The sequence below is a fragment of the Priapulus caudatus genome, unplaced genomic scaffold (assembly GCF_000485595.1).
Source record: "Priapulus caudatus unplaced genomic scaffold, Priapulus_caudatus-5.0.1 Scaffold437, whole genome shotgun sequence".
Lineage (NCBI taxonomy): Eukaryota > Metazoa > Priapulida > Priapulimorpha > Priapulimorphida > Priapulidae > Priapulus > Priapulus caudatus.
Window position 1 is genome coordinate 130,131 of NW_014577498.1, and position 15,096 is coordinate 145,226.

At 42.4% G+C, this 15,096-nt stretch overlaps 2 protein-coding genes across 6 annotated transcripts; both read left to right on the plus strand.

The window, feature by feature from the left end:
- The first annotated feature begins 1,908 nt into the window (after window positions 1-1,908).
- LOC106810387 lies at window positions 1,909-9,750 on the plus strand. Of its 2 annotated transcripts, none has more exons than XM_014813722.1 (3): window positions 1,909-2,130; window positions 5,628-5,683; window positions 6,129-9,750. In XM_014813722.1, the coding sequence occupies exons 2-3, from the start codon at window positions 5,633-5,635 to the stop codon at window positions 8,658-8,660; spliced, it is 2,583 nt and encodes an 860-aa protein (XP_014669208.1). In that variant the 5' UTR covers window positions 1,909-2,130; window positions 5,628-5,632; the 3' UTR covers window positions 8,661-9,750. The 2 variants fall into 2 exon arrangements, with proteins under 2 accessions (XP_014669208.1, XP_014669209.1); XM_014813723.1 differs by lacking the exon at window positions 1,909-2,130 and adding an exon at window positions 5,420-5,426.
- Window positions 9,751-10,647: 897 nt separating this feature from the next.
- LOC106810392 (calcium-activated potassium channel subunit beta-4-like) lies at window positions 10,648-12,967 on the plus strand. 4 transcript variants are annotated; one of them, XM_014813734.1, is made up of 3 exons: window positions 10,648-10,818; window positions 11,478-11,567; window positions 11,862-12,967. In XM_014813734.1, the coding sequence occupies exons 1-3, from the start codon at window positions 10,720-10,722 to the stop codon at window positions 12,216-12,218; spliced, it is 546 nt and encodes a 181-aa protein (XP_014669220.1). In that variant the 5' UTR covers window positions 10,648-10,719; the 3' UTR covers window positions 12,219-12,967. The 4 variants fall into 4 exon arrangements, 3 of the variants coding, with proteins under 3 accessions (XP_014669220.1, XP_014669219.1, XP_014669218.1); XM_014813733.1 differs by having other exon boundaries at window positions 10,649-10,818; window positions 11,415-11,567; XR_001394011.1 differs by having other exon boundaries at window positions 10,729-10,855; window positions 11,415-11,567.
- Window positions 12,968-15,096: the final 2,129 nt, after the last annotated feature.

Genomic DNA, 15,096 nt, shown 5'->3' on the forward strand with positions numbered 1-15,096 from the left:
TAAGTGTAACGTCGTACGTCCGTACGTACGTGTACGTGTACGCGTGTAGTGTGTGTGTGTGTAGTGTGTGTGTGTGTGTGTGTGTGTGTGTGTGTGTGTGTGTGTGTGTGTGTGTGTGTGTGTGTGTGTGTGTGTGTGTGTGTGTGTGTGTGTGTGTGTGTGTGTGTGTGTGCGCGCGCGCGCGCGCCTGGCTATAATACACGCGCGTGCGTCTGTACGTGTATCGTTTGTAGAGTGAACCTAGTAAATATTTACACCAACATATACTAACAATATATTTATATGAACTATAATTGCCTCAGTTGCCAACAATAGCAAATTATAGGCCTACATTTTCACAATTTTGTGGGGGTGAACTCCCAGACTCCACCCTTATTTGCTTTTATCCGCTAGTAACAACCACTCAATCTATCCAAGTCCGGGATCAGCCACGTATACTGCCTGCATGTTTTCGTTGGTTTGTGTGAGCATCTAGAAACTATAGTTGTCGACAGGTCGCTTTGTAAAGCCAATTTTGTATTCTGTTAATGGAATATTAATTATATTAATTCATATCATTTTCTTTTTATTAAAGTATTGCTTTGTATCCATATAAGAGCGTTATCGTTGTTTCATTGTGTTAAATTAGTTACATTTTTCCTGATGAGTAATTCTATACGATAATCTGGCAATGGTGCCCACTGGCTAACCTTACCTACAGGTTAGCGTTTTCCAATCGCTGAAAACATTGAAACGATGATATAGAATTAAGGTTGTGATATCGCTTGCCGCTAATTAATAATGAAAAAGAGATGGATCTCTTCAGTTCAAAATAAGGCTGAATTTGTCCAGAAATGGCGCGCTAGCGTACGTGCGTCTCGCTCTTCCCCTGGACCGAAATCGCTCATGTCCGACATATAATACTGTACCGCAACAGTAGCGGCGGCGTATGCGGAAGAACAGTAATACAGCTTACAACACAAACACATCCTAGTGAAACATGCCATTTTATATTACCGATGAACGCTTGCAGCGCCCTATCTGATAAATCTAGTCGCATTAAGTGTTTATTCCTAAATCGTATCGGCTTTAAACGAGATTTGAAGTACGATTTCGTTCATTATCACATGACATATAATTAAGACGTCTAAGCAACAATCGATACATGCCATGCGCAATGAGTTAAACCTTGGAGTAATCATTCTGACAGTAATCGGCAGAATGATTACTCCAATGTTAAACAGCCTGTAGTACCCAATAACGCAGACCCAATAAGTACAGTGGCATAATGGACAGATAGACCGAGAAAACGATACACATAATGCAAGATTAGTCACACCAAAATCGGGGCTATAGTTCGCATAAGGAATGTAAAAGGTTAACACTGTATGATCAGATAATTTTGCTCAGTAGACAACGTATAGTAGTATATCCCATTATAGGGATCGACTAGCGGCACTGTAATTATAAATGTTAAAAAATATTAACCTAACCCCGGGGTATTATTTGCGCACCCTTATTACCAGCAAAACGTGAATAATTTAATGAGGACATTGTCGCGACCTGCTAAGATTTCTTCGGTTGCTCGCCAGCTAGGGCAGTTAATGTCACGGATCAACATGCGTCTCACATTGCGGGCTACACTCGCAACAATACTCGTCAAGCAATAGAAGTTAAAAAAACTACGAACACAAAGAAATGATATTTACTTTTAGCAAACATTTCCACGTTTTTGTAAGAAATTACCCGTTTCTCCACCGGCTAGGTGAACCGTGTTGTATATCGTGCACTCGCAGTTAAACGACGACGGCTCAAGCATGCTAAGCCGGCGTTCACCTTTTTAGTCGGCGCGTGCTTATTGGAGCATGGCGACGGTGTGCAAACTAACCCGCACGGCTGATAGGCCTACTGCTGCCGTTGCTGCCGTAATGCGACTCTATCGCTGGGAAACGCTGCGGAATCTTTCCTAAATCGAAAAGCATGACAGGTCGAGGCTGAAAAGAATCGCAAAGGAGTGCGAGGCCAGAGGTCACGCGTGCGTACAAGCTAGGCGTCTCATTGAGCCAACCGCACTTGGGCGTTGCTTCAGTCTACGGCGTCAGCTCAACGAGTGTTCTTGCAGGCTCGCAGGGCGGGAACGGACCTAGAAAGGTAGGAAGCTAAAGTTGTTCGCTGTGTAGTTTACGGCACTGTGCGGGTTATAGACGAGAAGGACACGGAGGTTTCTCTCGATCTTGCACCGCTAGCGTCTTTATACATGTCGGCTAGTTAGATGCGACGCGTTGTCTATCATTTTTGAAGTTGAAATGTGGTCCACGGCTTGTGAAGCTTGTGAACTCTATCTTTGCTAGTTTTGTCTTAGTTCTCACACATCCATGGATCAATGTGAGATATTGAAGCTGGTAACGTAAAAAATTGTGAGAGCATGCGCGCGTGCGTGCGTGCGTGCGTGCGTGCGTGCGTGCGTGCGTGCTGTGTGGGCGTATGAGTGGGTGCAAACATGCGTGCGTCTATGTACGTGTGTCCGCGTGTGCGCACGTACTTGCGTGATGCGTGGGTGCGTGCATATAGACATGCATGCGTGTGTGCGGGCTTATAAGCATGCATGCGTGTGTGCGTGCATATAAGCATGCATGCGTGTGTGCGTGCATATAAGCATGCATGCGTGTGTGCGTGCATATAAGCATATACATGCGTGTGTGCATGCGTAGATATGTACGTGCGTGCAGCATCCCTGTGTACATGAGGCCGTGCGTAGGCCTACTGTCATGTTTTCAGTCTTTTCTACTCCCATGAACAGCGAGTGATGACTATTAACTTATCGGAAGGGGTTCATGATGTAGAGCGCACGCGGTTAAGTTAACACGTTATAACCGCAAACTATTTATGTGCTGTCATTTATAGAGAAGTATCTCTCACTCTCTCTGTGTAACCCTTCAGTCTCCTCGGCGACATAGGTCATTTGTGAACTCCCTCCATGTCGCTCGGTTGGTCGCCCTCCGCTCCATTTCCTCCAGGTGTAGCCCTTCTTCTTCAGTTCCGCCTCCAAGGCTCGCCTCCAGGTTACTTGAGGCCTTCCTACCCGACGTCTTCCTTGCGGGTTCCAGCTCAGCGCCGTGCGTGTTATGTCGGACGCTTCCTTCCGCAGTGTGTGGCCCACCCAGAGAGAAGAATACACCTATAGAGAAGCATACGAGACGAAAATACAAATAATCTAACAGTTTTATTTTTCACAATAGCATAGAAATTCATTTTGATAACTAGCTTGCATAGTGGAATAATCATGAGCTTTCATTAACTGATGAATGCTACTTGTCTGAAGTTTTTATTGTAGTCTGTACTTATAGATAATTATACCATGATTAAATGCCAGGAATTAAAGCCCACGGAACGATTTATTAATACTACTATGACTGGCGATCAAACACCACACAGATAATCCTACACAACAACGTTTCATATTACCGGGAGTGACATAATATAAATCTGACATCTATATTATCATATACCATCACATGTAAAAATCTTCTCATGTATATGCGTGACATCGGGAGCTAATAATGACAAACAATGTCATTATTAGCTCCTGGTGACATCTATGTTATGCCATTCCCGATATTATCATCTGTACCTAAATGTAGTGCATACATAGATTAAAGGTGTATGAAGCTATCTACGTGCATAATTTATAATGAAGCAGGAAACGTCGCTAAGTGTTTTTTTTTGCTTTAGCATGATATGGGTAAGTGCACAAGTCGCGAGCATAGAATTGCGGTTATTTCATGTTACATTAAAGGCGTTTTTAGGCACACTCACAGATAGAGCGTTATTGTAATGTTTTTATTTTCTTATGTGTGGAAAAAAGAATATAATTGCGCATGAGTCGGTGCATGACATATAGTTATGCGCAGGGTTGCGTTATTCATTATGCAACATATTAATTATATGCTTCAGACCATTCGTTTACTGCTATACCACAAGCTATTCGTGATAATATCATCTCGCGTTAACTGACATAGCGCTAACAAATTTTCTTTAAAATCTTTGATAATTCGTTCAGCTTTTCAATACGCACAGCGGGGGCGAGACAGAGACGAGAGAGGCAGACAGCTAGATAGACAGACAGACAGACAGGCGGACAGACAGGCAGACGGGCAGACGGGCAGACGGACAGACGGACAGACGGACGACGGACATACGGACAGACAGGCAGACAGACAAGCAGGCAGGCAATTAGACAGACAATCAGAGAGACAGAGAGACAGAGGGTGAGAGCTAGAGAGACAGTCACAGAGACAGAGGTAGAAAGTCACAGAGAAATAAAAAGAAGGAGACAGACAGTGAGGAAGAGGTAGATGCAGAGAGAAAGGGGGAGAGGAGAGAGGGAGCTCGGCAACGCCTGGTTCTTGTTCGTGTTGTAAACTAGTTTTCGCACGAGCTTACAGAACGGATTATTAGCGATACATATTCGCACGAAGCACAAAACTCATTGTTCGTAGAAATCGCACTCGCTACATCCTTCGTCTGCCGTGATATTGTTCTCGACTCCGAGGCGTGAAATAGAAAACCGACACTAAGTAGTGTTTCGCCACTCTATCAGAATTAGGCCACTACACTCTTAGGTTGTGGACGCCGGGGCGGCAACACGTTATTAACTGTTATTATCTGTCAAAGGGCAATGAGTACTGCTAGACATGCAGAGGCCTGGGAAAGACTCACAAGAATATACGTGAATCGTTTGTCGTGTCAGATTTCTCTATGGACTGAATGATGGCTTTTCAATTTTTCTGGTATAGATCGAAGCACAGTAGGTTCACATTTTGCCTGAAAAGTTCATTCCGGGGTAATAAAGCCATAAAATAGTATGAGTGCGTACGACACGTCGTTAATACTGGCGGAAACGACCATTTGAACTCATGCAAAGCCGTCTTCTTCAAAGATGCGAGACGTGTCTCACGCACACGAACTCGAACCTTCTAAAGCTGAGTTCGAAGTTTGAGTAAGGAGTTCTATCGATTTTGCCATCTTAGGTTAAGCTACCTGGTTGTACCAGGTAAGACTGGCGATGTTTATCATCGATATCATATATCTTGTCTATTATCTCTCATGCTGCTCCATCTGGTACGTACGCAGGCATTCCCGTACCACATTTTTCAATAATAGAGCAATTCTGAAAGCCCGCTGGCGAGACTATGTCTCCGAATAGCACTAAAGCATCGGCGGAGTTATCAGCGTTCATCACGGAAGCAAATATATGTGAGCGCGCTCAGCGATTGTACGGGATTACGGAGCGTGGGACTAGATAACATCTTCTCGCAAGGTTTTACCGATGCGGAAGAATGGTTTAGCCGACATGGCCGGCTAACTTTGTACAGTGACGCATAGAAAAACCAACCACGTGAAAACAAAGCTAACATCCTTTATGGAAATACGCGCGCGCGCCACGTGTATAGATCGTTTCTATATATGTGACGCGACAGAGAATGCATTAACTGACCTTGTTTCTTGGCCTCGTACAGGACTCTCTTTACCCATTATTGAGGCAATAGTAAATGTTGTTTTGGCTTGCCATTCCTTTGCACATGTTTCTAAAACATTTCAATTGAATAATGACACCGCTAATCACTTTCTATTGATTGTTCTTTCAGGCAAAATGACTTCTAGAAGAAGAATCCTGTTTGTTGGATTCATATCGATTTGCTTGGTACGTAGTTCAGTTATATATTTGAGGGCGTACCAATATGAATAATTTCTTGGTTAATTATTCCACTCAATGAAACACTGCTAAAAATTACAACTGTATCTCTAATATTAGTATTATTGGCATCGGTAGTCAATTAAGTTATTTGTTGGTATAATTATAATAATAATAATAATAATAATACCACTAATAATAATAATAATAATACCACTAATAATAATAATAATAATAATAATAATAATAATGTAAGCTTATCTTACATAGACTTCATTTAAAGTGCAAAATACGATTCTTATATATACAATGAATCCATGATATGTTTTTCAATTTCCTAGTCCTTCCCATTTTGTTGCTAGCAAGATATTTATCTCAGCTAAAAAAATAAGCAATATAAAAATTGGAAAACCCGCATTTTATTTTTCATACTGACTACTAATTATTCTTGCAGTTATTCGTAGACTACAGCACAGCCGCCGATACGAAGCAGACACCTACAGTGGCTCGTAAACCAACCGTGTATCGCCAACCAGTGTCAGCATCGTTCGGCGCCCAACAGCCTTCCACGCAGACCGACTCTCGCAAGGATTCTACACAGTTAGAAACTGTGCGAGATTTGAACCAGCATGAATCACAGCAATCCCCTACACAGCGTAAATCACAGCAACCGTCTGTACACGAAAACCAGCAACCGTCATTGCAGCAAGCGTCCCAACAACATGCAGCCCAGTACGGATCTACGCAACATTCAGTACAACACCAGCAACCTTCTGTACAGAACGGACCTCAGCAATCTTCAGTACAACACCAACAACCTTCTGTACAGTACGGATCTACGCAACATTCAGTACAATACCAGCAACCTTCTATACAGAACGGACCTCAGCAATCTTCAGTACAACACCAACAACCTTCTGTACAATACGGATCTACGCAACATTCAGTACAATACCAGCAACCTCCTGTACAGAACGGACTTCAGCAATCCTCAGGACAATACCCGCAACCTCCTGTGCAGTACGGAACCCAGCAAGCTTCAGTACAATATCAGCAACCTTCTGTGCAGTACGGACCACAACAACATGCAGTACAGTATGGACCCCAACAACCAACTCAATATTACGGAGAGGAACAGTATGGCTCTCAGCTGCCTTTCTACCAGGATCCCGGACAGCAATTTACACGCTTTGTGCAGGCTGGATATCCAGGTGACTATAACATTGACGTGCGGCACGGCTATCCAGATGAGGGGCCCGGATACAAAGACCCAGAAATTATTCTCACAGACGCTGAAGGCGGCGGAGACAATAGGAAGAAATTGATCAAAACAAAGTACGGATACCAAGGAGCGTTTACAAACGTTTCACTTAGGAAGCCTTTGCGGAAACAGACGATCAATAATTCCCCTCGGCCGCCCGGCTACGTCGCTCGTCTCGCACCATACTATGCTGGCGAACCGAATCCGATCTATGTCGGCGCACAGTACAACAGCCAGTTCCAACCTAGAGATTCCTCCGTCCAACAGCCATTGGAATATTTCCACGAAGGGTTGCGTCCTTTTGATCAGTTTTCTGGTCAGTCACCACCCTATGGTGATTATGGAGATTATGGCCCTGATCCTTACCCATTACCTCCAGCCCCGATCGCGGATTTCAATCCAGCCACAGTGAATCGTTTCCCCGGAGAGAGCATATACCCGGAACCACTACAAACCGCCAATCCACAAGGGTTGCCGGGAAAAGCATCACAGCCTTTCAAGGCACGATTTGAGGAGAAAAAGAGTACAGCTGACGGACAAATTCAGAGCATCAAGTTCGTTCTTACGCACGAGTCTTACAAACAGGATTCGCGCCTGAATAGCACAGCAGCCGGCCGCCTCTCGCAGGCGCCGCCCGAAACACTAACGAAACGAGAGGAAAACGTACTCAGAAAGGCAATTCATAACTTAAATTCCAAATACGCCAGTGGATATTCGACGGGACAAAACGCGCATACAAAGGACTCTCAGTTCTACAATCCCGCTCATAGCGTTACGCAGCAGCCACTCCGCGGCGGCACTAGAGGCAACGCATACGGCCCGGGCGCAGGAAGCTACGGAGCTGGCGATGAACAAGGGAATACCTATTACGGAGTACCCTACAGCGTAGACCAACAGAATAGTTACGATAACCACCCAGACGGTAACCCCTACAGCAATTTCGCGTTCAATGACGGTGTGAGATATTTCGATCCGTCAGCTTACAATAGGAACCCGGAGGCGTTCCCCGAGTCGGCCCGTGTTTATGACAAGGGTCCGGCCGGCGGCGCGACCAGCGATGCCTCAGATATCGTACCCGGAGAATCGTACGAGATTCCTGCCCCTGGTCTAGCCCAACCTGCTTATTTTCTCGGTGGTTTTCCTGCCGAGGGCAACCCATTTGCCGCAGCCGCCCGCGGACAGCAACCAACCTACAACTATCCAATATCGCATGGGTTTTCACTGTCTAGCGATAACCCAGGTGCGGGTAGCAATGCGTACGGCGTGCATGGTGTCCAGCAACAACAACAGCCTTCCCCTCTCGACGACTACGCGGCGGGAAATCCATACGGTACTGTTGGCACAGACGGACCATTCTACAATACGGAGCATGAACGGTACTACTCCTACATTAACAACCCCGTACCGGGAGGTACAGACGAGAGCTCAGCGACAGAGGCTGGACTTCGGCATAACGTCGCTCGCTATGTTAATCCTTACCTGGAAAACACGGGCTTCGGATATCCGGCTCTGCCCGCGACGCTACACGACGCCGTCTATAGGAACCCGTTCGATGAAGATGCCCGCCGCCAGGACGACAAGCGGAAACGCGCGCGTCAGAACGCGAAACGCCGTAATCGCAACAAGAATAATCGTCGCAGCAAAACAAGAGCGCAGCCCGACCGGGTGCCAGTACCATCATTCGCACCAAGAAACCTCTATAATATATATCAGGGACACGCGTAACATTAAAATTTGTGTTGCTCGCGCCTACCGTGCCCGCAACTGACCCATAACTATAGTATCGTATATCTGGTAATGTTTTTTTTAACTAAAAATGAGACACTCCGCTCTACGAAGACGGTGTGTTACAGACGTAACGTCATTCGAAATTCGTTAACGTTCATAACAAAAGTCGTTCAGAAGTAAAAAGAGACGCGCAAAAATCAATTTCTTATATCGGCCAACGCTCTTGTTATTATGGCAGCCACAATCACCACGATGCTAAAAATGCGTGACGGACGATTCACACTTAAACGATCATTTACAGAGTCTTCATTGTGTAAATACGACTGATAGATCACCGCACCGGTATGTGCTAGACTCGATAATTCATATCCATGAGCCGGAACATCAGTAAGCAAGAGTCGCATTAGTTGGTCCAACTCGTTCTCATTCCCTTGTGAATCCCAAGAGGTCGCGTTCGCTATGGTATCACCCTCGCCAACCCACGAACAGTAAATCGTATAAAATTCCCATCGTAATCTGATTTCTGTTTGGATGGCAAAGTTATGTTTTACGCATTTGTTTCTGTTTTTGCTATAGGTAAATTCACAAAAATTGCTATAACTATAGTTAAGCAGGATTTCTAGTAGACAATCTTTATTTTATCAATGTATTTCTCTCGCGTAGCGCGTGTGCCATTTATATATAAATAATGATGTCAATCTTGAATAATCGTGAATAGCTAGCAGACTAATAGTATTAATTTTAGCTACCTGGACGAAAAGTTATTTATTTTATACATACAGCACCTTCATAACGTTTAATGATATGATTAGTATTTAATAATTATAGACTTCATTTGTCTCGATAATAAACTGTTTCTATGAATTAAATTCTCTTTTCTTGGCTTTATTGATAGCCTATAATTCTATATCGCAATAGCCTGCACATTATGTGCGCCTATAGTAAAATACAAGGAACGCGGCTTTGGAGCTATTTATACGGCAGTGCACTACAATTATATTGCGTGTTTCTGAGTTTGTCTTCGTCGTATGTAAAACATCTTTAATCAGTGAATTACTCAGGAATAAAAACGTGTAATTGAAAGATTTATAGGTTGATGGAAAAAGCTACTTTTAAAATGATTGTATTTCTCTAAACGGCTTATGCTATTTCCTCGTTATCCAAAACAGTCAGGGCGGCTCAGAGCACAAGGACCTGAAACGAAAAAAAGTGTTATATATATAAATAGAAGATACTTCTATTTATATATATAACACTTTTTTTTTTCGTTTTATTCGTTTTTTTCGTTTTTTTCCTGTGGCTCAGAGCGAAAGTTATATGGCGTCACTGAGCATAGCTGACTTGTTACATATCATATGTATTCTATATACTGTATATTATATATACACTACATAGGATATCTATGGCTCTTTACATGATCTTCTAGTAATACGCCCAATCGCCCACACAAGGACGTGTAGCCAGGTTAATTAAGCATACATGAGCATAACCGTGCCAGGCACAGGCCCTCGATAATTATGCCATCGGTGTAATTTATCGTAGTATATCATTTTAGCTATATCCGAAGTTTACTATGCCATGCTCGCAATTCGTTTTAAAATTAGTGCTAATTGTAATTACCTACAATATGACTTGTACAAACCCACAAACCAACACTCAAACACACGCCGGTGAAAACATGCACCCGGCAGTTAGATGCGATATGATATGACTACTAGGCACCTAAAAATAAAAATAAAACCCTAACCCTAACCCTAACCTAACCTAAACCCTAAACCTAACCTAAACTCTAACCCTAACCCTAAAAAAATTTAATTAAATTAAATTAAAGTGCCTAGTAGTCATATCATATCGCATCTAACTGCCGGTTGCTGAAAACATAACCTCCGCCAAGCCCCTGGCGGAGGTAATTCTTGTACATAGGCATATTGCACTACCCGTAGATGGCGCGCGTGCATAATTAATATCCTTACATGTAAGCTGTCCACACAGACGGACTCCATAAGTTCCTGCAGCGAACTCAACCAGTTGAAGTAACGACGCGTAGAGTCAGTCTATGTATCACCTGTTCAAAGTCAGCGTCAAGCAAAGATTTGGCGTCAAGCCATACACGATCGAAGCGCTTACGTGTGGCTGTGCAGTGTTATATGGACAGGTAATTGAGATATTGCTGAGATATTGCTGAATCACGGGTACGAACAAATAATAAAACGATTTAGTGTATCACAGGTCATCCGGCGGGTGGATTAGCTTGCTGTGGTCGCACGTGAACGACGACGACTTATCGTGTAATACAATCGACGAATCGTAACAATGTAATAGTAATACTAATACATTGATGATGGTATTAGATACTGCTACTAAGTACTATTCTAGTAATACCACAGTGTACTACTACATACAGTACAGTGGACACTGGCTACAAGTTACCTTCTCGCCCCTCGCTACGTGACATGAAACAGCTAGTCCTAGAACCTGGAAGGGCCAAGTAGACACATGAAAGCTCTTAACAACTGAATAAAGCACTGCTCGCCTCTGTACAAACTACATCTCGATCGACAGAGAATGCCGCATGCATTCCAATCTCACGCATACCTAAGAAGGTTGTACAAATGCTGCTGCGCGTGGTGTGTCGCTTTTGCGTGTATGTCGACCGGTGCGTTGGTGTTATTTGGCTTTGTCATTGTGAAACCCTATCTGCATGCCACCGCGTTGGAGCTGACCAACTGCACTGTGCTGTTTGCCACCCAGGTGGAAGCTTGGGTCCCCTGCAAGTGTGGCCAGGGTTGCAGCTCCAGCTTCCCCTGCCTGCAGGTGATCGTCGAGTACTGGAGTGATGCGGCAAATAGTACCACACGAGCAATGATTTATGACAATGAGGAGGTTTCACACCAGTCTCTCGGGGTACGCTTTTACCACGGTGTAACTTTGTATGGACACACTTGTCTGAGGTTATGTTGTGGCATCAAGATGTATATATGCTATAATGAGTTAAGACGCCTATACTTATAATATATATATAAATATATATAATATACAATTATACATATACTTTGTCCATATAGCTGAGTAATGTTCTTGATAAAATTAATCTAGTACAAAGTGCTGGTTATGTTGTTTACAATTTACAGTGTACATATCAAGTAACACTATTGCCAAATATACAATATCAATTTGTTCTCTCTGATTTTTTTCCAGTGCACCGTGCAAGCGTGCTCAGAGCCTTCATATAATAAGAAGGTGATTGATGAATATCAGCTCAAATGGGGCCAACCTGGCCAGGAGTACATTTGCTGGCATGAGCCACAAGGGGAACGTGTATTGCGAGTGAGAGTGCGCAGTAAAAACCATGTCATACATTCCATGCTCTGGCCCTCACTAGGTTTCACCTTGGCTTTGGTTTGTCTCGTCGTCTTCTTCTTTGTCTCGAGAAGGTATCAGTTGAAGAATGACCCTGTGCAGATGCAGATGCGAGACTCGCCAACTGTCACTACTCCACCCGATAATGAGAACCCTGCATTCCACCATCAATCTCAGTCAACAGATAGCGTGTAACGTAGCATGGTGCGAGTACACTGTGTGTGCATACTGTGTGCGGCTGCCCCAATATAATGTGCACATGCATACTGTGATAGATGTCTCATAGATGCATAATGATAACAATGGATGCGCAAAGTGTATTTGCACCCATAACATTACATACCCTTGCTCATCCATTGTAGTCCGTTGCACTTAGTCAATGAATTCTACAAATCTTTTCTGAAGTGTTCATAACTATGGTCATATAAAGTGGAAAATTGCCTTGATAGACCCAGGAGCACATGTTTGTTTTGTGAAAACTTTTCTATTTGAATCTCTTCTCAGTTACTACTATAGTTTACTCAGTTTCAAGTGCATGGGGGGAAATCCTAGGCAAGGCAGTTATTACCGATTATTATATTCTGATAACGTATATCACTCAAGATGTGAGGAAGGAGGTATTATTAACTCTTGATGTGAGGCATAGCATTAGCAATAAAAATGAGTATTGTGGATTAGTTGAGAAAATGCATGTGCCATTCAGGTTCGATGACTGAAGTCAATCTGACAATAGTGGATTTTTATAAATGCGTAGGAAATGATATATTGTATATTGCACAAGAGCACTGCTGTGTTGAGTCACTTTGTATGATTATGTTTACCTAGATCAATATAATGTGCATGTTCATACATAGATATTAAGCACAATGTTTAGATAGTGCAGTGTAAAAAAAACATTTTTGTAAAGACTTTACATAGTAGTATTAAAAACAGATTTCATCTCTGATCTCTGTTTAGTTTTATATGACATATAAGCAGAGGAACTTGTGGCACATTAAGTATAGTTGGTAATTAACAGTAATGCCACACGCACGCAGTGTGTGCCACACACACGCACGCAGTGCCCTTTTGCAATTTTTTTGAGATAGTTATATAGTTATTTATATTAAATATATTTGTTCATGATGTACATTTATAATAATTAATATTTAATAAAGAGAACTCATAATGAATATAATTTTATTTTGTGTGCACTTTAAACTGCAATAATTATAGACGACTGTAAAATGTGTTATATTAAAGTATGGTATTAGTAAGTAAGTAATAGTAAAGTATTACTAAGAAAAAAGCTAGAAATGTAGATTCTAAGTTATAACCACTAAGTTATATATTTTAATAACAATGACATAAGTATCGTACAACAATGAATGCATTATTATTGAGCCTGCAGGGGTGGATCTAGCTTTCAGGATACGGGGGGGGGGAGAGTTGATATTTGAGTAAAGGGGTGCCGAAGGCACGCGGTGCTAGGGTCCCCCATTTTACTAGTATCATGATAACATTAGTCAGTAGTTGAACGGGGGGGGGGGGTTGCAACCCCACCTCTAGATCTATAACACTTGCCTGTGTAGGCCTATAAGTAAATCAATTCCCTTTGGCATAATATGGAGGTTAAATCTTTAGCTAATCATACTGACATGTTAAACTGCTGCTGCTGCCTAGACCGCAAAATTTTAATTTCTTTGACTGTTTGGTAATTACAAATAATATGTGCACATCGTAAGATAAAGCACCTTTTCAGCATCACATTTCTTTTGCAACTCCACAAAGATAATCATGTCTAACTCCTAAACAACAGTGAGTTAACAGTGAACCACAGATTTAAAATTGCCATTCAACACAAAAATAAATACAATTATTGAGTTCAATATTTGACATTGTGCATAATGAATCTAAAGTATGAACGTCGAACGGCCTGAAAAGTGCACTACGAGTGTTATACATAATAATATATGAAAGACAGTAAAGAAACTCACTTATTTGATCATTCTCCTTTGCACGAAAACAAATTGATCACACCGACGAGAATTACATATATTATAGTATAATATATATATATATATTATATAGCTTTATAGCGAGCACAGCACAGTTTCTGACGTCATCAAAGGACCGCACTGAACATTCAAACAGTCTTTCTTTTAAAATGAATCGCACAACGCTCCGATGTTAAATGTGTGGGGAAAGCCATTACACGTGATGCTAGCATTATGTATGAGGTGAATTCTGAGGTCAGGTTTGCTTAAAGGCATAATAGGCGCCATTGAATATGCAAAGTTGACGCTACAGTAACTGGCACCTTGTGTAGTTAATAAATTACATTACCTTATAGCCAAACGCGTATTAGTTTGTCCAATATCACTGCGCTAATTATAAGAATGTCTAATTGAAATCTGTAAATCTGGTAATCTGGCGCCAATGCTAATTGGTTGCCAAGCAAATTAGCCTCGATTCGGTTAGGTGACGTCACATGTTGCTCGGGTGTTGAGCAGAGAATTGTTTGTCCCGGGATGCTTATAACGACTAATCACTAATGAGCTTAGAATGTATCTCTGGGTGTATTCCTTCGGTATTGAGGCACAAGTAAATAACCGTGGGTGCTAATGAACGGGTACCAACATGTCTTCAATTTCGGACACAGGTGTATTCGTTTGACCAATATACGTAAATACACGTAGTGCAGTCTGCTTTCTATGTCAAGTCGTGGGCGTGGTTAGTCCCCGATCCCCGCCATAGTGTTGGCCCCAACCAGCCTACTTCATTATCACGAGGCGTCCGTGATTCGTACGTGGATTCCACGTTCATTACAATCAGAGGCTACTGTTATGTATACAGTTACGGTACTGTTACTATCGCTAGCATTGCGTACGGCCCAAACATGCGTGCGAAAATGTCCGGTGCATATAAATCTGTATCACACCCCGTTTCGCCGTATGCCGGTTTCGAAACTGTAAACAAGTCAGTCAAACCTGATTCTTGGACTGCGGATTTCAATTAGACATTTCTTAGTAACCAGCAGTGATATTGGACAAACTAATACGTGTTTGGCTATAAGATAATGTATTATTTTAAA

Excerpts from the sequence above, each read along its gene's own strand:
- LOC106810392 (XM_014813732.1), top strand. The coding sequence starts at position 11,229 with ATGCCGCATGCATTCCAATCTCACGCATACCTAAGAAGGTTGTACAAA. Across the intron at positions 11,568-11,861 it reads TTTCACACCAGTCTCTCGGG|TGCACCGTGCAAGCGTGCTC; the intron begins GTACGCTTTTAC and ends ATTTTTTTCCAG.
- LOC106810387 (XM_014813722.1), top strand. The coding sequence starts at position 5,633 with ATGACTTCTAGAAGAAGAATCCTGTTTGTTGGATTCATATCGATTTGC. Across the intron at positions 5,684-6,128 it reads GATTCATATCGATTTGCTTG|TTATTCGTAGACTACAGCAC; the intron begins GTACGTAGTTCA and ends TTATTCTTGCAG.